The sequence below is a fragment of the Taudactylus pleione genome, unplaced genomic scaffold (genome assembly GCF_031769625.1).
Source record: "Taudactylus pleione unplaced genomic scaffold, aTauple2 ptg000556l, whole genome shotgun sequence".
NCBI classification, from domain to species: Eukaryota; Metazoa; Chordata; class Amphibia; order Anura; family Myobatrachidae; genus Taudactylus; species Taudactylus pleione.
The window spans coordinates 6,024,558-6,048,876 of NW_028284958.1; the positions used below are offsets into that span (position 1 = coordinate 6,024,558).

The 24,319-nt window shown below is 40.3% G+C and overlaps 1 protein-coding gene across 1 annotated transcript in view; it reads right to left on the bottom strand.

Moving 5' to 3' along the window:
• AKAP13 (A-kinase anchoring protein 13) overlaps positions 1-24,319 on the bottom strand; it is a 312,402-nt gene that overhangs the window by 22,497 nt on the left and 265,586 nt on the right. The window contains exons 20-28 of the mRNA XM_088452667.1: positions 13,419-13,486; positions 9,700-9,763; positions 8,760-8,898; positions 8,362-8,474; positions 7,319-7,465; positions 5,363-5,613; positions 2,428-2,553; positions 2,212-2,329; positions 1,727-1,978 (exon numbers count right to left, since the gene is read on the bottom strand). Coding sequence (XP_088308793.1) covers positions 1,727-1,978; positions 2,212-2,329; positions 2,428-2,553; positions 5,363-5,613; positions 7,319-7,465; positions 8,362-8,474; positions 8,760-8,898; positions 9,700-9,763; positions 13,419-13,486 — 1,278 coding nt within the window. The remainder of the gene's footprint in view (positions 1-1,726; positions 1,979-2,211; positions 2,330-2,427; positions 2,554-5,362; positions 5,614-7,318; positions 7,466-8,361; positions 8,475-8,759; positions 8,899-9,699; positions 9,764-13,418; positions 13,487-24,319) is intronic.

Consider the following 24,319-nt stretch of genomic DNA (forward strand, 5'->3'; position numbering starts at 1 on the left):
ACCATGAACAAAGGAAATTTCTTTGGACCTCAGAAGAGTTGTCGATGCTCCTCAGGCTGGAAAAGGTTACAAAACCATCTCTAAAGAGTTTGGACTCCACCAATCAACAGTCAAACAGATTGGGCGGAATTCGATTCCTGCCCCCATCGCGCCCGACGGAGCTATTCAATTCTTGCTCCTGTCGGGCACGATCAGCTGCCAGCGCGACATTTTAGCTCGCAGCAGCTGGGGGAGGAGAGCTGAAATGTGTGAAAAGTGACATGTTTGGGAGCCCAAACATCACTTTTTGCGATCGTGCCCAGCACTTTGGTCGGGTTTAGCTGCTTTACGCGGCTAAACCCGACCACTTTGGGCGCGATCAGCATGAAAATTTCGAACAATTGCATAGCGGTCCGTGATCTCCTGTCACTTTAGACGGAAGATGCGGGCTGCGAAAACAATTGAATTCGGCCCATTGTGTACATATGGAGGAAATTCCAGACCATTATTACCCTCCCCAGGAGTGGTCGACCAACAAAGATCACGCCAAGAGCAAGGCGACTAATAGTTTGCAAGGTCACAAATGAACCCAAGGTAACCTCTAAGATACTGAAGGCCTTTCTCACATTAGCTAATATTCATGTTCATGAGTCCACCATCAGGAGTACACTGAACGACAATGGTGTGCATGGCAGAATTGCAAGGAGAAAGCCACTGCTCTCCAAAAAGAACATTGCTGCCCATCTGCAGTTTGCGAACGACCACCTGGACAAGCCAGAAGAATATGGAACAATGTTTTGTGGACAGATGTGTACAAAATAGAGCTTTTTGGTTTAAATGAGAAGTGTTATGTATGGAGAAAGGAGAACAGTGTATTCAAGCATAAAAACCTCATACCATATGTGAAACACAATGGTGGTGGCATCATGGTTTGGACCTGTTTTGCTGCATCTGGCCCAGGACGACTTGCCATCATTGATGGGATAATGAATTCTGAATTATACCAGAATATTCTAAAGGAATATGTCACGACATCTGTCCATGAGCTGCATCTCAAGAGAACGTGTGTCATGTAACAAGACAACCACCGAAAGCACACAAGTAATTCGACCAAAGGTTAATGGTTAAAGATTAATTGAAATGGCCAAGTCAAAGTCCTGACCTTAATCCAATCAAAATATTGTGGAAAGACCTGAAGCTAACAGTTCATGGGATGTAACCCACCAACATAACATAGTTGAAGATGTTTTGTACAGAGGAATGGGGTAAAATTCCTCCAAGCTGATCTTCAGGACTAATCAACAATTACCAGAAACGTGCAGAAGCAGTTATTGCTGCACAAGGGGGTCATACCAGATACTGAAAGCAAAGGTTCACATACATTTTCCACTCACAGATATATTGGATCATATGTATTTTACCACAGCTTCTTGTTTATGACATTATATTAACAGCTGTATGTTTATAAACAGACAACTGACTTTGTACAGGAGCCTCTAACATTTTTTTTTAGTTAGGGCACACACTTGAATCAAAAGATTACTTCTGACTTGATTGTTAGCAGTAAAATACCATGTGGGAATTCAAATCTAGAAAATACTTGCTGGTTGGTTTCCAGAAGGATTCATAACATTATTTATGAAGTCCAGGATGGAACGTTATAGAAAGGATATCAAAGAGGATGAAGAAAGGGACATTGATAGAGCAGGCTTGTTGCACAAATGTAAATTAAGCCTAAATATTTTACCCTTTGATCGACTGGTTGATCCGGACCTCAACAACACGGAGCCATCGCGCACAAATTTCCTTCGTTTTAGGTCCTCCTTTGCAAACATCTGGCCACTCTTCATCCGTTGCATAGACTTGCTGTCTGTTTTACTGTAGATCTCATTGAGACGCTTCTTCTTCTCATAATTGTTGACCGTGTTGTTCACTTCGGTTATAACATGCTTTACCAAGTTTAGAGCCTGTTCCACCTCCTGATGCTCCATCTCGTTCTCTGAAATAGTGAAAAGATGGTTGGCTTACAGACACATTATACCTCCCACTAATCAAAACAGAAAATTAAGAGAATGGTGTGAAGGCCAATACTATCAGCAAGGCGAAAACAAAGTAAGCAAAGCTTGCCTTCAGGACCATCCATCCATCCACAGTCATATATATATCTTTGACTTTAGTGGTCTACAGAACCAACAGTTGGACAGCCTTGGTACATAACATACAACCAATTACCTTTCGTATACTGCAGTATTCTCTGTAAAAGTACTGGATACTTTGTAATCCTTTGAGTAACCAGTAATATACATTCTGGGATCCCGAGCCGCCTGACTACTGCGCTACTTCTCTTTTTCTGAAACAGAACACAAACAAGGGGAGAATTCCATACACATTCAGTAACACTGTTGTACTTTCCAAAAAGAAAAAAAGGCAAAACCATTATTTCAATACCTTTATAAAGGCCTGAAACCTCTTATCCTTTGATAGTAGGTCCTTGAAATAATTCACTGCCTCGTTGTGGTGGCCACAGAATTTTCCGTAGGTCTTCTTCATGCGCTCAGCGTTTTCTCCAGAAAACTGTGAACAACAATTAGGTAAGTTTAACCAGGAGCTGACAATTTCTGCATACATTTTAATAAATCAGGACAAAACAAGAAACAGACACTGCAATTAGCATAGTGCTGTGTGATTTACTAGCCGCTGCTTATTAATACCTGTACCAGCCCCACTAGTAATAATTTATATATAGCATGCCAATTATAAATCCTAGATGAGACAAAAGACCAAAAAGACTAGTGAAATACTTCTAGAAATACAATCCGGTAACAATAATTCAAAATAATTTACTGCTTCATCCATCGGGTTTGCAAACTTTATACAAGGTAGGAAGTCTGCGGTCTCCCAAGTTGCCATAGTACGACTACCCGAATAAAGCCCTCCATTGCTGTCTGGCAGCATTTGCAGCTGGAATGTCGCAGTTTGCCTAAGCCAGGTCTGAGTATTTCATTAAACTTTACTTACTGAAATGAACTATTATATTCCTTGGCTGAATAAAATACTATTATTTCTGAGGGGCTCACACAAGCAATCACTGATTTCAAGAGTCTATAATATATTTTAATTGATATGCAGATGTCCCAAGGAAATGATTAACAGATGTCCCAAGGAAATTTCAGGAGTGCGAGACCACACTGCGAAACACTAACAATTTTGTGATCCACACACAAAATAAATGAGAATTTAGCAAATGAAATAAAACTATTTAAGTATCTTCAGTTGACCGGTGCGAATACCTATAGGACCTCCACCCAAAACACGGTCACTAGAGATTTTCTTTAAACCAAAAGTGGATATATTTTCTAATACATCCAGTGCTATACACCATGGAATAAAACTGGATTTATGTGGACATTTTTACCAAGCATCAACTCAAATATGGTTTGAGAGAGCATTTTTATGAGTACAAATAAACACAACTGATTAGGTAATAGAAAAACACAAAACCAATGCACTGTTATTTGCTGTCCTTCTCTTACTCAACCACATGGTTTAATACTTGAAAGAAGCACCCTTAAGTGCAATACCAGCTGTGATTCTATTTGGATAAGTCTCTGCCAGCTTTACACATCAGGACAGTGCAAGTTTCTCTTGTTCTTCTTTGCAATATTACTGAAGGTTAGATGGGGACTGGCGGTTTACAGAAAAGTTTAAATCATTCCACAGACTTTTCATGGTATTGAGGGCTGGGCTTTAACTGAGACACTTTAGGACATTGATTATTATGCAGTTAAGCCACTCCAATGTGATGTTAGCAGTATGATTTGGGCTCATTGTCCTGCGCTCACGTACTAGGTCTCCTTCAAACTGCAGCAAATTTTATTTATTACTATGAATTATCTTATTTATTTTTAACTCTATTTTGACCTGTTTATCTAGTCCCTGATGCAAAGGAGCATCAGACAGCAATGACGCTCCCACTATAATAATTCATGGTAAGGACAGGGTTCTTGGGCTGTTTCACCGTTAAGCTTTCATCAAACAGGACTAGTGGTTGAGGTAAATATGTGCAGTCTTGGCCTCCTAAGACCACAGAATCTGCCTCCACTGTGGGTCTCTCACAAACTCAAGGTAAGATCTCAGATGAGTTTTTGTGTTCTACCCAAGTATATAATTGTGCTATACTCTATTCCTTTATGCTGGATTTGTCAGTATTCTGGGGGACATAAGTTCTAAATCTTGTTTCATTCATCTGATTGGGGTTTTTCATTAACATACTCTGTGGTTTGTTTTCAATGCACTTTTCATCTTCACGATGTAACTCATTTCAAAATGCACCAGCTGCAGAGCGATTCATTTATTTGGAAATTTAATTGAAAAAAATTGTAGTTTTACATAGGTTTACATTGAATCAATTATGCGGTTTCTGAATAGAACTGGGTTTATTTAAATGCACATCCCAGTAGGGTGAACACTCACGTAATGAAGTATTCTTTGTTTTATTACATAGTTTATTCAGAGTGTATATTTGATGTTTATATATATATATATATATATATATATATAAAAACATCAATCAGCGGAGGCACTCATGAGACTGAGCACTTGAAATAAAAAGTCTTTTAATCCTACGTTTCGGGTTGCTGTATGTCCCTGACGACGGGAGTTTGATCCCGAAACGTAGGATTAAAGGACTTTTTATTTCAATTGCTCAGTCTCATGAGTGCCTTCGCTGATGGATGTTTATTTATTGGGCGTTTCTGACCTTGGAGGGCACCGGAGCGTTTATTATAATTGGAGTGCCGGGCATGCTTGGATATATATAGATATATATATATATATATATGTATATGCATATAAAGAAGTGTGTAAATGCCATTGAGTTGTGCAGTGTGACATTCTGCTGTGTCATGTTAATATTGTAATAGATACAGATTCTATATATATATATATATATACACACACACATATTTTATATATATATATATATATATATATATATATATATATATACATACACACAGTATATAAGGAACAGTGTGTGAAAACGAGTTTAGCTTGATTATATATTAGTATTTACAAATGTGTGTGTTGCAGGGATACTGCAATCTAATTAGTTAAGTGGTCCAGGGGACCTCGAGTCAGTGTGTATGTGAGTTAGAGGGTGTTGGGGATAGCAGGGGAGGTATCGTGTACCTGCGCCTAAAACCTTGCACCGGGACACTGCCCCCATTACACAAGGAAGAGAGGATGCCTAATAATGCAAACAGAAGGAGCTATGTACTGTACAATCTTATTGAAACATAACATTTAAAATCTGATTATTCACATGGTCCGGTTATATCTGAGAATAATCTACAGATTAGAGAGTCACAACAGTGTTACCTACCTGGTGTACGAGAACATCCCCAATCCTTTTGATGACAAAGTTCTTCTCACTTTTTTCAGCCATTGATTCCTTCTTCCTTTCTAGGATTCGTTGAAAAAACTGAGTGTGGATGTTCAGCAAGTCTTCCATGCATGGAAAGATCTTCTCTAGGACCTGCTGCTCAAACTGAAGCTCGGTCAACATCCCGCGGCTGTACACGTCACTCATGATTTTCAATGTCCGGACGTGGTGCATTTCTGTCTGCATCAGTTCTGTGTGGAAGGAAAAGCTTTAGGATATCTTTCAGGATCCACAATGCTAAATGAACATGGAAACGACCAGGGAAAGTAAGTATTATAATTTGTTTCACCTCAGTCTTTTCACTGTGAGAAGTGTCTATACACATTATGCTAACATTTGTCATTGTGTCCTATAAAATGTGACAATAATCTGTACAGTTTCGACACTCACGCAATGCCAGCTATGTCCACCGTGTGTTACAACATAAAAGGAGGAACATGTGCAGCAATTGGTCAACAGACTAACATGCTACATGCTACATGCACAGGAAGGAAGGAAGGAAGGAAGAACAGGTCAGCATGCTTTGGAAGGCCTATCATTATCTCAAATCCATTATTCCTAAAATGTAACCTTCCCAAAATAAAAACAAAAACAGTATGGGTGTTAGTGCCCCTCAATACACTGATTACTATTTCACCAAAAATAAATATTGCGCCTCACGTTAGCTCAAATGTAAAAACGTGTAGATTAGTTTCAGAAAGTCATCATAATAAGTTGGTAAGAGCTCACAACTCCTTATGTTAGTATCAAATGCAACTTAAGAAGAAAACTTGAATAGGAATTTATTGTCATTACACAAAAGTGGTTTGAACAGAGTGGGGGTTAGCATGTCAGAAGAGCTGTACATGGCTGTCATCTGTAACCAAAAGACTGTAAACTACCACTATATTAGAGACAGTTCCGCCATCAGACTGACACTTATACGGTCTGCAGGGGAACCGCTTAGTATGGAAAGACTGCTGTAATAACTTCAGAATAATATATGAATTATCAGTGTATTTACAGTCTATGAAAAAAGGAGACAGTAACTCACCTAAAGTTACAAGTTAGTACAAGATTTATAGTAGCTTCTACACTCTGGGTTAGTGTGCAGAGACTTATTTTATTTATTTCTGAAATTATGTCACAGATCTCTTCCTGTTCCTGGAAATAGTTGTAAGAGTTAGAAAACAGACCCAAATAAGGTGCGGGTACTGCAATCCATCACAAAAAAGCACTGTGAATTGTGTAAATGTAAATACACGGTGTACCCTAGATTGCCTAATATGTATATCTAAGAAATGGCCAAATAAGTGAAACTGTGATGGGGAGATAATAATAACAAATAATTGTGATGCATCTATTAAAATGGGTGAGGTATATTTTGTTGACATGGTTTTAAGATGTCAACATGTTCATGATGTTAACAGGTTTATTAGAAGAGATACAAAGTGTGATTTAGGAGAGCTTTAGGGACAACAGTATGTGCAGCCCTCTCAATGGGGTCTATTTACTAAGCAGTGTTAGGAGACAAGAGTGAAAAGTGATGCGAGCTGATTGGCTGGCACCTTATCACTTTTCACTCTGTCTCCTAACACTGCTTAGTAAGTAGACCCCTATATCAGTTTATTCAGAGACTGGGTCTCCCATCAAGACTGACACACTTTCTTGAACTTTAATTAAGCTCTACTGTAAAATAAGAGTCAGAAACTTGAGGTGAAAACTGAACTTGCAAGCGGATCCTCTTTCATGTGTAATTTTATAATACAGTTTATATAATTTTTTGCATCTTACATTATTTTATACATCTTACACATTTTATAAATAGGTCAGTGAACTAAACTTATATGCCCATATTTTTTCCCCAGCTTTCGGACCAAAAATCACAATGAAGCTCAAAAATACCCTCAGCCTTACCATATATGACGTCCTGGCGTTTCACCACATCTTTCTTCTGCTGCTTGAGAAACTTGCTGTCCACTACTTGGCTCCAGGACTCTGCCTCCAGCTGCCTGGAATCCATCTCAAACTCCCCCATGAGCTGCCCCTCGTTCATATCAGTGCCTGTGTGCACAGCAGAGTGACTGTTACACAGGGGCCAGTCTTGGACGAAACAAATTATTTGCAATCGTGACCAAAATACATATAGGTACCAACATGAGTGTTTTGGTCTCTACAACCCTTTTGTCTTTACAAGACCTGGCTATTCCAAATACAAAGCAAGATTCGTGGGCCATTCATAAATACACTTATACAGAAGTATAAGCTCCCATTATCAGAGCTCTCTTACTATATAGTGCCGATATATATAAATCTTTAATCCCCATTTGTAAAGTACTATGGAAAATGATAGCAATTTCTAAATAAATTATATAAGCAGCTCTACAATATTTTCATATTACAATAAATCTCAAATTAGAGTAATGACAAATTACAGATGCCCATGTACTTTCTTCAGACGGGTTGGGTAAGGGATCCCGGCGGTCAGAATCTTAATGCCGTCATCCCAACAGGGTTAGGATACAGATACCTGTCGGTAAGTATCCTAACCCTACCCTTACTGATAAAACCTAACCCTCCCTCCCTGCAGCCTAACCCCCCCCCACCTCAGTGCCTCCCCCTAGTGACTAACCCTAACCTATAACCCTCTCCCTATCCCCATTACTTACCTTCGGGATGCCGGCGGTGGGATTCTGACTGGTGTCGGGATTCCGGCACTGGCATCCCGACCCCTGGGATTTAAAATACATCCCCTTCAGATGGATCCCCATCAATTTCTCAAGCAATAAATTTACCTTTCCAGAAATCACATTATACTTCATCATGAAGGTTTATACATATATATCTTATGGTAGTGCATGCATTCCCCAGTCCCAGGAGGGCATGTGTATACAAGTATTTTGGTCTAGTGTTGAAATAAAACTCTGTATACACAAGACCAGATGCATATAAGCTTTCACCTTCATCAATCAGAGACTCCATAGACTCGTTGACCTTGCTGATCTTGTGCAAAGAGTCTGTAGACTGAGACAAAACTTTCCATGTGCCCAGAAGATTTTCATCACATCCAATCCTGTAAAAAAGACCACACTATGGATGTCAGAGCAGAGCAAACCAAGCACGATTACATGTATCACAGAGTTAGTCCAGGTTCGCTATGCTGCCTGTATGGCCAAACAATGGGCACAATACATAAAAGACCTTTAAATGTGAGAAAACATTTGAGGTCCTATACTGTATGTCTTCCCTATATATACTTTATATGCAGAACAGAGATCCAGTAATGAGGGTAAAACGGAAGCTGAAAATGTCCTGTTTCCAATACTGGAAGGAAGCTACCAATATACAAATGACCTACCCTGCAATGTTCTGTGTAGAGATACTTTTGGAAATAGAAAGTGCTGTCTGCGGTCTTCTGCTGTTGAAGCTAAGCGAAGTGAAGGTGTTCTCATCTGCCACCACAATCGCCGAGCGAGGCCGCTCCTTTGGTTGGGGACCTAAAAGAAATATTGCGACTATAATGAACCCTCATATATATATATCGGCTATGCTAATAACAGCAATGCAGTTTGTACATTCTAAGGACATTTTATTTAGCAATTAATTAAATTGTTTTCATGTATTTTTTTTTTTTTAAATAAATGAATATTTTGTTGGGCAAGTAGATGTTGCTCAAGACATTTGTGTGACCAGTTCCACAAAATTCACCAGTTAGGAATTCCTCATAGATTAAGGATTTTAAAATACCATTGCTGCTATATTAAAGAGCATAGATAGATGTACTAAAAGATTTCCTTATTGTGACAGATTGTAGATATTGTATTTATAAGGAGAAACAAAATATTTGTATTAACTACATAACTGATCTATGTTACATACTACAGCAAGGCACAAGAGGAAAAGGTGTTGTATTCTCATTCCAATGAAACCTAGATAACAAATCTTCCTTAAACATACTGGTATATAATATGTATTGTCAGCTTTGACTAAAGAAACAAACTTGACTAGATAAAAGTTAACTGCAACTTGTTTCTGACTGGCATGCCTGCATATAAAGTAACTGAGAAACATTTTATTCATTAACAGTTTATATAGCATATGCATTATGCAGCAATTTAGGTCATTCACATTAGTCCCTGCCCCAGCGGAGCTTACAATCTATATTACCTATCATGTTGACACACAATAGGGAAAGTTTTCTTTTTATAACTTCAATGCTGTGAGGCAGTAATGCTCTCCACTACGCTACTATGTTGCCATGAGATATTACTAAGTGCTGATGGTCTGGCATGGCTCACCTTTATTCCTCATGACGACCACAGGTAAAGAAGAGGTATCATGGGGCTGGAGGACCTTTTGTTGCTGAAAGGAAAAACATTTGTTCTTATCTTATTAATAGATGTATGACTGAATGTATATATAATATATGTGTTTTCAGACACAAACAAATTTAGCATTATCCATTGTCTATAAGAATGGCAATATATATTTCAACATCCTAAGGACATTTTCAGTTCAATACCAGAAGATATGCATCCATTATAAATAAAACACTAAACAGACACTTTACATGAGCCAGGTAACACACAGGGAGGATTCAAACCTTCTAGACTGATTATTAGAATTAAAAAAAAAAAAAACCAACAACAATTTATGTGGTATTAAATTGGACTGGATTGATTACCCTTGCATCACTGTCCAGCTTTCTGTTTTAAGTAATAGCTGTAAACCCCACTAATTGTTATGCACTACGTAGACAAAAATGATTGGACCCCGACAGCAAATAGATCAACAAGAATTTATCCACATTACAGAGACCCTTCTTGGCAAACTCTCCAAAAGTTCCTAGACAACAGCAGGCGGGATGTTTTGCCATTCCGCCTCAAGTACAGTGACCAACTGTGACACTGATGAAGGTCAAGTTAGCCTAGAATGCACCAGTCACTCCAATTAGTCCCAGAGGTTCTCAATGGGTTTAAAGATCTTGACTCGGAGCTGGCCAGTCCATCCGAGTTACCAAATTTTCTGTATACCAGTCCAGCGTCACCCTGGAAACATGACAGGCGGCATGGTCTTCCTGATAAACACATTCGTTGCTTCCGTAGAACTGCAAGTGCATGGGCCTCCCTACAAAGTGTTCTTGTTGAAACCACCACATTAGTGGCCATTTGGAACTCGTGCGCAATGGTAAGAAGTTTGCTTGTGCGGGGGTGTCCAATCACTTTTGCCTATATAGTGTACTACGACATCAAGGTAAAAAAAATATATATATATAGAATATTAATGCAGAGGTTCCCAAACGCAGTCCTTAAGGCTCCCCAACAGTGGAGGTTTTAGGGATATCCATGGTTGAGCACAAGTGACTTAGGGCCTCATTCAGACCCACTCGCAAGCCGCTGTCCGCTCGCAAGTGGGTCGATGGTGTGCACTGCGCATGACGGAGGGAGCTCCGTCGTGCGCATGCGCCAGACGCGACGAGCGAAGGACTTTCCTTCGCTCGTAGTGTCTGATCAAAGGGGGCGTGCTGTCGATGTTGATTGACAGCACGCCCCCTTTGGTGGGCGTGCCTGCCAGACGGAGGCGTTCCCAAGGGAACGCCTACCGTCAGAAGCCGGCCCCACTGACATCACTAGTGATGTCAGTGGAAGTGATTTTGGCTCTGATAGAGCCAAAATCACTCCAGGGCTTGTGGTCGAAAACCCCGACCACAGGCTTCTGGTTGCACTGGCGATGGTCGCGATGGTCAAGACCATCGCGACCATCATCCTGCACGCTGGTATGTGCTGTGGATGGTGACTCACAGCTATACGAGCGTCCAGGAGGACGCTCCATTTTTATGGAGGACGGCCCTCATTCAGAGCGAGCGCTCTGCTCAGAGCGTCCGGCTCTGAATGAGGGCCTTAGTCAATAATTAGTTACTTAATCAGTCAATTTGATTTAACCACCTGTGCTTAATCATGGATATCTCTAAAACCTGAACTGTTGGGGAGCTTTGAGGACCGCATTTGGGAACCTCTGGACTAATGATAAATTGTACAATGGTAAAATGTCAGCCTCCAACACTGGCGCTAGTAATAACTTTATCATCATCTGTGACTAATGAAATAAACACATTTGTAACTTACAGATGTGTGCAAATAGCCCTGTTTAACGCGCCATGAACTTTGCTACTTAATCGCGCCAAAACACTAAAATTAAGTACCCAGTACACAATGGGCCTGAGCCAGAGTTGTACACTATGAGCACAGCTGCTGTGAGAAAATATGCTAAAGCGGCAGGAGGCCTCCTGCTAGTTCTGTGATCCGCTGCTGCATCCAAAGACACAGCATCGGGTCTCTCTGCTTGAACCACGGCCATCTGACTAGCCCTCAGGTTACTCAGGGTGGTTGGAGAATTCCTGTGGCAGAGGCCAGTAAATCTGCATTGGAAGACGCAGACACTGGCCTTGGCACGCCTACAAAACATGGCTGACGCTCCCCATGTTTTCTAACATGTTTCTGGTCATCACCGCCCCCTTCCCAACCTCAAATGTTTCTGGTCATCACCGCCCCCTTCCCAACCTCAAATGGCTTTTTTAACACTGCGAGCGGAGCATCAGCTGCATTGCCGCACAAGTGCACTGTGGTTCTGGCGTAATCCATCAGGGTTTGCGTACAACTCTGAATCAGGCCCTATAAGCAAACTAATATGCAATATTGGATAAACAGGCAAAAGACAGGTCCGACATGAGTGACCCTCGCCATAATGCTATAATCTGTGACTTTATACCAACTCCTTTACTACTAAACAACTAATCCTAATCACTAAGTACACTATTCACAAACAATAGGGTCAATTCAACGGGAGAGATCAGGTCTTGAGGGGGGTGAGCTGAGGTGCCTTTGGTGGCATCTCCATGATGTTACAACAGCCCCCTAGATGTAAAATGTAGGAAAAAGCAAAACTGAGAAAAAAGTAAGCATGCTCTGAATTCACGCCAGGCATCTTGATACATATGGTGCAAAAGGGATAGGTGTACGAGGATATATCTGTAATTAAAAATGCATTGTCTACATATGCTCTCGTCACCAACATGCACAAAAGCAGCCATTCTGAGGACTGAACAATAATTTATTGCAACCTATTTACTAAGAACCAGAAACATTAACAAGGCACTGTAATTAAGGTCGGCATCAAATTAGCCACCAAAAAATTTCGGAAGCAAAAAATTGTTTTTTTCCGATGATTTTTGGGTCTTTTCCGCTGATTGTTTTTTGCGCTATCCAATTAAACCTCGTCTTTTACGTTCGAAAACTTTCAGACGTAAATTAGCCCCGATGCCGCTGCTTATCAGGTAGGTGAAACAAAATCCCAGATAAGTGCCAACATCGGGGCTAATTGGATAGACCCGGCCTAGGTAATTAGCCGCGGTTTAGCCATGGTTTCTAATGAATTTACAGTCTTCATTCTTGTAAATACTAGATCAGCCTGCAAAAAAACTACTTGAAATACCTGCAGGCAATAGCTGCCAAAAGATCAGAGAATGTTGATTATTTTTTCCACGTCTAGGTCACTAGTCATAGTGTATAAGTAAAAGATGATGCAGGGCCTTTAGGAGACATACGTATAACAGGTGTGGTGGATTTATTATGCAATAACACCTGTAGCAATATGTTCACAGCCGACAGACACAACAATCTGATCCTTACTGTATTTCTCCTGCTTAATTTTTTAATGACGGGAAGAAAACTCAATACAGTACACAAGCTAGACTAATAAAGCTATGCCAAAACTTACATTTCTATTAAGAAAAAAACCATCTACCTTTACAGCAAGCACCGTCTAACTCTGACTGATATTGCCCAGTTCTGAAAATGACCACATATATAGATTGTTCATTCACTTTGGCATACCAATCCCTATTTTTTGCTTGCAAAACTACACCAGCATCCTCCTTTGAACCATCTTCATGCAACTTTTGAAGGAGGGTGAAAACAAGAGCAAGAGAAGTTACAAGAACACAAAACAGGACTCATACCTTCATTTTGACCTTTGCACAGGGAGTGAAGCTCTCTCTACAGCCTTTATGCACAATTGAGTTACAGTCTGAGGAAGAACAAAGAAGCAATAGTAAGCAGTGTTTACATACAAAGTATCTCACAATAAAAAGAGAGAGAAATTGAATGCAATTTTTTTTATCGTAAATGAATAACAGCTTACATACTGCTAATTGTCAGAGTGAAATGAACTCAAACAAGCGGTAGCAGCATTTAGTGATAAAAACAACATGTTGTGCAATTGGAAGACCAAGCAGAATGTCTGACAGATGACTTATACATCCAGAAATACCTATAATATTTAGCTCTTGCTAATCGTCATTGGCTGCCCCAGATCCTTACAGCATTGTGATTGGATTTCCCAGATTCTTACATCATTTTCATTGGGTGAATCAGAACCTTACAGAATTGTCATTGGATTCCCCAAGCCAATGAAACCAATGCCAATGTCTCAATAAATACTGCCTGTAGTGTCATGTGTAGCCAGGGCCAAATAAACAATGGGATCGATGAGACTACAGCTCCAGGCCTCCAAATAAACATCTGCTCATCATCATGAAAGCATGATTATCAGCCACCAAAGCATCGCCCATAAACCAAAATAATACATTTGTATTTCAATTTTCATCATAAAACGATGAAATTTTCTACTTCTACATATTTAGGGAGACATTGGGGCTGATAGTGTAGGAGGTATAAACGCCCACATAGCACTGGCCACACCACCTCCACTCCCAACAATAGGTCCTAGATCGTTTTCAGCCCTAGGCCCATGTGGCCCTAAATCTAGCTGTGTGTATCATATTCTTATTGATGTACAAATATTAACCTACATTTTTATTGAATATTAGCACCCTTGTAGATAAATGCGGTTAATTACCTTCATATAATTTTAGAAGGGAAATTCTTGGAATCTGCACTATTAATGTGCTGTTGCCAAATGCCATAGGAAGGAAATGTTTGTGTAAAGCATTTCTTGTGTATTATAGTCACAAATAGGAAATGGTTTTCAAAACAATTTTTATTTTTTCATGTTCACTGATCTCCGAGGCCACAGCATCCTGCAATATTATCTAGAACAATATCGACACTGAATGGAAACAGACTCTGCAACCTTGGACGGAGACGGTCAGGGCCTAGAAACTGCAGACTTTCCTAACACATCCCTTTAATACACAGAGTTCTGTCATATAGGTAATGAGCTACTGTAGCACAAATATATCTGCTATAATAGTGCAAAAGCTGATATTTGCACATTGCTTCAGATGTGCTCCACGAGTACCCAGGGGGAAAACAAATGGGTTCTCCCCAGGTGCTTATACTGCACAGCAGCCAGTATACTAATAGTTAAATTGTATCTTTTGCAAAAAGTAAATGAAAGTTAACAAGAGATTGCACAATATGTTCTGTGATCCACAGTTACATTCCTATGGGCAGTTCTTGTTATCAGACAGTAAAATGTGGCTTGTTTGCCAAATGACATATAAAATAAATCCTGAATTTTCCGTACAGATCAACTGACATGTGTAAAAGCTTTCACTGCTGACACATGAATAGAGGACAAGATGGGCCTATCTATATATAGCATGGCGACTTCATTGGCTGCATAATGGAAGTTTGTGTACAATATGCTCAGGGCCTCAGTAATTATGCAAATCTAAATGATCCTCTACCATTTTCACATTATTTTGAAGCTGACCAAATGTTTATAATAATGTAGCCTATAAGCCCATTATAAACCAGTGACAGATAATGCCACAAGTGTCCATATGAATATTGGTTCAGTATAAAACACAAAAAGTCAATGACTGTCTCTACAGGACTTCTTTAAAGATGACACTGGGTTTGACACTACAAAACAACTTGGTTTTGTGCAAGTTCACAGAGATGGCTACACGCAGATGTACCCTTAACCTTGTGGGGGGTCCTCCTGAAAGCATAGAGTAGGCTGTACCTTTAAGTCTATGGGGTAGAACATTGTTCCAAAATCTACAAAGGTGCACTGCGTACATATCTCATAAAACTCTTATGTCCCATCACTGAAATCTCATTTTTGTACTTCTGTGGGAATCTAGACTGGTTTGAGTCCCATTAGCACACCCAAAGAGTTGTCACGCCACCCACCCATGCAAGGTGGATGGTGTGGGTCCCCTTGACTGATGGGTCCATGTGCACTGCACATCCTGCACCCAATATTGATAGGCAACTGCAAAGCTAGGAACTCACTGTGCTTACTTAAGGCCCTCCATAATTCATAGAAGGACATTCCTATTACTGGGATAAGGCAGAATGGCTTCAGAATAGGGGTATATTTATTACATGGGGATTTTAAAAACATACTTTTCTGCTGTTTTTTTTTTTCTTTTTTTCAAAAGGCAATAAACGGCAAGTATTGTTTCTGAATAAAAAGCAGCGCAAACAAGATGCTTAGAAAATTCACCCCCATAAGTATGCAATGGGAACAAATATTCAGCATTGTCAAATGCTTCTACAAGGTGACCTCTTGTGATGTGTGTATGTGATGCCAGGTGTGGTCAGACATCTGAGAGCAAAATGAGATCTAGGTGTGGATAGTTAGTAGCAAGGAAAAGTTCCGGGAGAGGAACGGTGTATCATATGCTGACTTCAAGAGATAGACAGCTCAGTGTGTTTGAAAATGCTCTATAGGAGTGTCAGATGCTGATGAAGCCAGATGCCAAGAGCGTGGGTGCAAGCCAATAAGAAATCTATGTGGAATTGGGAACAGAGAACTGTGGTAACCACAATACGGTAACATTAAGGTATAGTAAGAGACATACGGAACTGGGGTGAGATAGACTAAGCTAAATTGAAATGGTTGAAACAAGGGCAAAACAAATTAATAGTCATAAAGTATACAATACAGCACCCACCACCCATCTAAGCAAAGAGTTAAACTCCCATACTGGGTGGTGGCTGAAGCTTGGATTAACGTATCACTGATTTATAGATTAAATCTAATGTATCAATCGCTTTCCTTGCCTACTTAGAGCAAGCAGTGCTCATGGTCCTATAATACTGCTTTAGTTTCAAGCTGTGTTAGCAGTTTGGATTTCTAGAGAAAGTCTTACAGCGCTGACAGCCTTATGCCTTGAAATGAGTCACCTCCTGTGGTGACAGCCCTATCTCAAATCTGAAGTGCAAAAACATTTTTTTTCATGATTAATGTACCCCAATTATACCATTTCAGACACTGGGACGGATTCTGAATCGGACGTAATGATACTCACATAAATGATCAATGTCTTTCAACTGTGCATGCATCTTTGCAGCTGAAAAGTTGCACAACACATGCGTCTCACGGTGTCTGCGCACAGATGCACAGTAGGGATTGAGAGACACGGTCTCAGAATTGTATTGGGCAATTGATAAATGCCTGGGAGGTGTCTAACTAGATGCACCTTCTGATGGGCGTTATGGAAGAGTTGTAGGTATGTCACAGAGGTGGTTGTGAACTCAGATGCTGAATCATTAATATTGGAGACAATACAACATTGGAGATTCTGCACCTAGCATGGGGTAGGTCAGTGGCACTCAAACTCGGTCCTCAGGACCCCATACAGTTCACGTTTTCCAGGTCACCCAGCATGTGCATTAACTACTCACTGACACATCATTATAAAACATCCACAGAAGACGCTAATTATGTCACTTGTGATTCTCTGAGGAGATCTGGAAAACATGCACTGTTTGTGGTCCTGAGGACAGAGTTTGAAAACCTGTAGGGTAGGTGAAAAAAGATTCTGACGGTAGCGCCTAGAGAAGCACTAAACAGGATTGCTGCATCTTTAGATGCGCAAAGGGGGCGCTCCCCAGTCCTTGCGCATTCAAAAGCATACTTGTACAATACATCTCTTTTGCTGTCAACAAATGGCAGCACTGTAGTTTCCATCTGGCTATGTTCTACTGCTTTGTTATAAAGGAAAAACTTTGAAACAATTTAAAAACAGTAATATACGTTGATGCATTAGGGACATAGGGATTTATGTACTAAGCCTCGGAGACTCAGAAAGTGGACGGAGATAAAGTACCAACCAATCAGCTCCAACTGTCATTTTACAATGTGAGTTAGGAGCTGATTGGTTGGTACTTTATCTCCGTCCACTTTGTCTCTCCAAGGCTTAGTACATAGACCCCATAAAAAGTTACTGCCTGTTACTATAGCATGCTAAACAGCAGCAGAAAGCAAAGGGAAGCCTGACACATCATCATCCTGTTTCTCTGTGCTGGCTAGCTGGATAATTACTAATATCACCTCAGGTCTTTGTATCACATGCAAGCACATGCACCTAGTCAGCCTGCAGAAGATACACTTGTGTATATTTAAGGAAACACCCAGTACCTCAGTTACTGAATGTACAGCAGCAACAGGTCACACATTGGACATGCAACTCTGAACCTAAGTGACCACGTGCTCAAAAAAGTTTATCAGGCAAGTATTTACACCCAGGCATTTGGCGATTTAGTATAAAGATTTAATACAGCAATTTTCTACAATTCCAAATAATGTCGCTTTGCACTGTAAAAAACGTAATGCTTTTATCTTGCTGCTAAATCGCCAAAATATCAGAATTTTTTAAAACATGTACTGTATTACATTTGGGCTAAAGTCCTCTGTTTACTTATTAGATATTATAATACACATTACATCCACACAGTCCTCCTGCTTTTTATTAGAGGTTACACTGCATCCACAAAGTCCTCCTGCTTTTTATTAGATATTACAGTGCATCCACAGAGAGTCCTCCTGCTTTTTATTAGATGTTACACTGCATCCACAGAGAGTCCTCCTGCTTTTTATTAGACATTACACTCCATCCACACAGAGGCCCTCATTCAGAGGCGCTCGCAAGAAGCGAGCACTCGTTCTGAATGAGGGCGGCCGCTTCCTTTTTGTTAGTGCGGCCTCCTGGTCGCTGGCTAAGCTGTGGGTTACCACCCACAGCTTAGCAACCGACCAGGTTGATGGTCGCGATGGTGAACACCATCGCGACCATCGGGGCTTGCAACAAGACCCTAAGGTTGGGTCTCGGCAACCGCAAGCCCCAGGGAGCTTCCTGCTCTGATCGAGCAGGAAACTCCCCACTGTGCAGGACCCAAACATCGAGTCAGTTGGTCGCAATCGCTGAGCGCTCGCGACTGACTCTGAATGAGGTCCAGAGTCCTCCTGCATTTTATTAGATGTTACAACGCATCCACAGAGTCCTCCTGCATTTTATTTGTGTGGATACATTGTAACATCTAATAAAAAGCAGAAGGTCTTAGTGGATGCAGTGTAACATCTGAGTCCTCCTGCTTTTTATTAGATGTTACAATACTCTTATTAGAGGTTATAATAACAACACAACCACAGAGTTCTCCCACTACTTATTAAATGTTATAATGCACACCACAACCACACAGAGTACTCCCTCTCCTCATTAAATGTTATAATAGACAACACATCCTCACAAAGTCCTTCACTCTTCTTATAGATTTGAACTTTACTATATGACAACTGCTAAAACGAGGGACATGAAAAACCTCACTTTGCACCAAGGTACGTAACAAATATTTAGAATAATGTAAGCGAACAGCGCTCACAGAGTGGGGAATATTGATGTACCACTAGCTGCTACCTCGGGAAGTGTCCCAACTTCCTTAACATAAATGAAAACAAATGAACTGGAGGGAAGCACTCTGTGGTTTCTATATGTGTGAATATACCGGTGTACAGTGTATCTGGATGTACCCAAATGTATATTTCCGAGTCAATAGTGTCACTGATGATATAGTAACTTATATTCGAGTCATCAAATGAGTGTCCTAGTGTGCTATGTACCAGAAAGAAAGTTCAGGTGGGCAATAACTTGAGGCTGGGGGTTATTGAAGCCAAAGTCTGATTATAATGAGTAATAGCCACAGGCCGAAGCATTATTCCTTACAGTAAAGACAGTCAATCTCATGTACTAATTATCAGGTGGGCAAAAACTGTAGGCAGTTTTGTATTGGAGTAACACAGTCCTTACTTAATGATGTTAAGGATAACCTCCTCCATCACAGATCTCACCACCTCAGGAATAAGGAACGCAGTATCAGGGTGATATGGACACTACGCAGAAAGACTTACTTACCAGAACGTGGTGTCTGCTGGTCCATCGCCTTTCTGCATCCTCATCCGATGTGTGAGTAAGAGGCCCAAATATATAGAATATCACTGAGTCTTACAGCTCAATTGATTTACAAGCTACTTTAATAGAAAAAGGGTGATAACAAGGTTACCGATTAAAATGAAATCACAAATATAAATGTAAAGTCAATGGCAAAATCCGTTTACCATCCCAACGCTTTTTGTCCCTAATAAGTACTTTATCAAGGGCAAATGGCTGGTGGTGGCTGAGAGGATACCAGCAGCCATTTGCCCTTCTGATTTCAATTTAATCGGTAACCTTGTTATCAACCTTTTTCTATTAAAGTAGCTTGTAAATCAATTGAGCTGTAAGACTCAGTGATATTCTATATATTTGGGCCTCTTACTCACACATCGGATGAGGATGCAGAAAGGTGATGGACCAGCAGACACCACGTTCTGGTAAGTAAGTCTTTCTTACCTAACAATGCCACATAGGGCCATATTCAATTAGGTGCGAAAAGCCGTTTTTGCGTGTTTTTTTTCGCGATAATTTCGCCTTTTTTTCTTTATTCTGTATTCAATTCCATTCCGTTTTCGCCTATGCGAAGAATCAAGGCACTGATATAGGCAATACTTTTTCTCCACAGAATAGCAGGTGAAAAAAAGTGTAAAATCTATATTTTGGGGTGCAGATATTGGGAAACCACTCCCTTGGTACAAAGGACAATTCACCCCAAAAAAGAAGAAAAAAAAAACCAGGAACACACCAAAAAAAGCCTTAGAAATTTGGATCGAAAATGAAAAAAGTGGGGGGACAACATCAAAAACTAGTAAAATAAGATTCTGGGGGTGCTCTATGAAGGGGCCAAGTGTTTTTGGGATTGCAGGTAATTGTATGCAGAAGGAATTTCACTTTTTCTAATACTTCACTTTAGAGACATTAAAAGATGCTAGCACCCATTTTCAAGCACCCCAAATTTGATGGAACTACTTATTTGCTGCAAAAAACACTGCCTTATGCCATTCCTCATCACTTTTATGAAGACGCTGATAGCAAGCAATTACCACCACTTAAGTACCCTAACTAGTTCAATTAGGGTTAATACTAAACTACCATAATCATTTCCAAAGTCAGCCCATCTTTTTCTGGGGTACAGAGTGATTCCCCCAATTCTGACAGAACTTTCCGCCTGTTCTGCATTCACTGCTTGCCGTTTTTGCCTGTTTTGCAACTGAATATGATGAAAAGCCGGGACACGCACAATAAGTTTTCGCGTCCAAAACACACGATGTAGGCGAAAAGTCGGGTAGGCTGGACTTTTTTGCAGATGCTAAACTAATTGAATACGGCCCATAGTGTCCATATCACCCTGATACTGCGTTCCTTATTGCGGAGGTGGTGAGAGCTGTGATGGAGGAGGTTATCCTTAACATCATTAAGAAAGGACTGTGTTACTCTAATAGAAAACTCTGCTTACAGTTTTTGCCCACCTGATAATTAGTACATGAGATTGACTGTCTTTACTGTAAGGGATAAAGCCTCAGCCTGTGGCTATTACTCATTATAATCAGACTTTGGCTTCAATAACCCCCAACCCTAAGCTATTGCCCACCTGAACTTTCTTCCTGGTATATAGCATATAGTTACTATATCATCAGTGACATTATTGAATCGGAAATACACATTTGGGTACATCAAAATACACTGTACACCGGTATATATTCATACATACAGAAACCACAGAGCACTTCCCTCCAGTTCATTTGTTTTCAGGTAACAGATATTTAACTGGACAAAAACTGCCTCAGATAAAGTTCAAACTCCATCATTTTCATATAGCTGGATACAGACAAAATGGATTTCAAATGAAGAAAATGTGAAATAAATAAACCTATCAAAAAGTTTTCAGCTCTTGTACATACACACTTCATAACACATAATTTGTCCCAGGTAAATACACACTTCCAAACAACAATAAAAACGTAGCAGGTTTCCTCATCGGCATTCTAAAACAGGACTGTCCTACCTTACTTACTGCAGTCACTTCTTGAAAACATGTTTTTACTCTGGAACTCCCAGCGTACACTGACTTCTCCATGAGATTTACATGAACTTGTATCCTCAGAAAAAATGCCTTCTGTGCTATGTCATCATAAAATAAGCTAGGCCAGCTTCACTGATAAGGAATAACTTCCTCTTTCATACACAGCGCCTCCCATGTACCGAGCACACACAACCTACTTGTGGAAGTACTTACACTATTAATTTTACAAACCCGTGCTTGTGTGTACCACTTCACCCTGACATAAAACAGGACCAATTCCAAGACATTTAAGCTCCGTAATAGCAAAGCTAGAGCAAATCACACTCATCCAATAGCCCAAACCAACAAAATATCTTCACAAAATCCTTTTGTACCCAGTGCATGGAAGATCTTGGCACTTACCAGCCCTGTAGATTTGGACCAGAGGCATTTGTTTGCAGGGTCACTGTTCCTGTGACCTGAGTGCACTACAATAGGTGTTGTCTAGACTTTCTGTGCCAGCTACTTGTACCACATACTTACATGCTTAACAAAGCACTTAGGGAAGGAGGAGCAGAGCGTGTTGATATGTACACACAGAATGGAATGCAGATGATTCCTCAGAAAGCAACATAGGGATTTCCACTGTACTAAACTCTCAGATTTGTCATAAACATGGGGTTCAAATCCAGAATTAGAATATAAATGTATCTTTGTAATAGATAAACTGCATTACATACAGTTTCCCAAGCCAGCCACTCATGCCCTTAATAGGATATGCTCCTTCCTGAGGTCACTACCCACAGTCCACATACATTGTCAGCCATAATACAATGTGTTAAGGGGAGTCATATTGTAAATATCCAGTTGAATACTACAGATGTGTTCCCATACACCTATCCTGAAATATCGTCAAATAGCCCCGTTATTGTAACTTAGGGCCGTATTCAATTTGAGGCGAAAAGTCAGTTTCCGAGTGTTTTTGGCGGAAACTTTTCGCCGATGACGTCATTTTCGCCTGTTTGACTTTTACCCCGTATTCAATTTGAAAGACTTTCCGCGTAGGCGGAAAGTCAATGCAATGTAATAGGCGGAAAAGTTTCGCCTATGAATGGGAGGCGGAAAAAAGTGCAGAATTGAGGTTTTGGGGTGCAACGTTGCAGGAACCCCCGTGCAGCCTTCAGGCAGTCCCCCAAAGGTAATCTGTGTCAAATTTTTTTTTTTAAAAACACTTTAACACCCCAAAAAATTACTTTGAAAAAGGGGGTGAAAAAAAAAATATTGGAGTACAAACTTAAACTAGCGAACTTGACTCTGGGGGGGGGGGGGGGGTCATTATAAACACGTTTTTATAAGTGTTTTTTTTATTGCAGGTGTTTGTGACAGGTGGATTTTTCACGATTTTTTCAACTTCACTTTAGCAACTTTTAAATATGCTGACCCCCATTTCCAAGTACCCCAAATTTGCTGGGATAACTTATTTTCTTGAAAAAAACCTCCTAAATACTATTCTGCAACACGTATAGAAAAAAACACTATTTAGCAGCTATTGAGCCCGTTTAAAAACACCAAAATAGTTTAAGCAAGCCAAATCGGTGGGTACCATAGCTAACCCCCCCATGTCAAAGCATCTTTTGGGGGGTGTCAGGCTGATTTCCCCAAAACTGACAGTACTTTCCGTCTGTTCAAGTTTCACCAGGTCCCGTTTTCGTGTACTTCCATATTGAATACGGGGTAAAGCAGGGACGGCTGCGATACTTTTCCGCCTGCAAAACAGGCGACGTAGGCATAAAGTCCGGGTCGCGAAAAAGTATCGCGGCTCGGCTCATATTGAATACAGCTCTTAGTCTCTCCGTATAACTTTTTCATATTATGCGTTAATCTGTTACTTTCTGACAAATGTCTTTGCAACAATAATACTAATCCTAAGAACTATTAGTGAATAGCAAGCATCTAGCACTATATAGCACAAAAGGGATAGGTCATAGGACACATCTGTATACTGGGAGTTTGGCTTCGTAGTAGATGGATGTCCAGGGTTTAATATTGACAATTTGAGTTATTACCGTCCTTGATATTAAAAGACACTACCAAAGAGACCTTAATGTGTGAGCATATAATATATAAGGGGTATGTAATTAGAGTTTTTAAGACTTCAATTGTGTATAATTTAACTAAATAAGGAATTTGCTAACAAAAGATAGAAGAGATTCTAGGATGCCAGTATCTGAGAAAGTTTAAGAAGCAATGATTTAATGTACAGATGTGTCCTTTCTCATCGAGCCTTAATATGCCATACAGCGCGATATGCCTGGCGTGAGTGAGCCGCCTGGTCCCGTGACACTCTGCTAGCGTTGGGCTTCTTTTGTTTCTATGAAAAAGCATCTAAGTGTCAATGTGATGTGACTAGGACGCACCAGGAGACTGCGCTGATTAATTTGATGTGTGACACTTGTATATCTGTGTGCGACTGAGACTGAAAACAGAACATTGGTGAGAGAAATAGCTGCAGCCGTTACATCATATCACTTTGAGAGTCTCAGTTGCACACAGATATACTGGTGTCACATATCCAATTAGCATTGCGACTTAGATGCAGTTTTGAGAGAAAAGAAAAAGATGCTAGCAAAGTCTCATGGGAACAGGTGTGCCAGGAGAGGCTGGTTGTCTGTACATTTGTCTCTATCCTATAGCTAACTAACATAACTGACTCAACCATCACTAACAT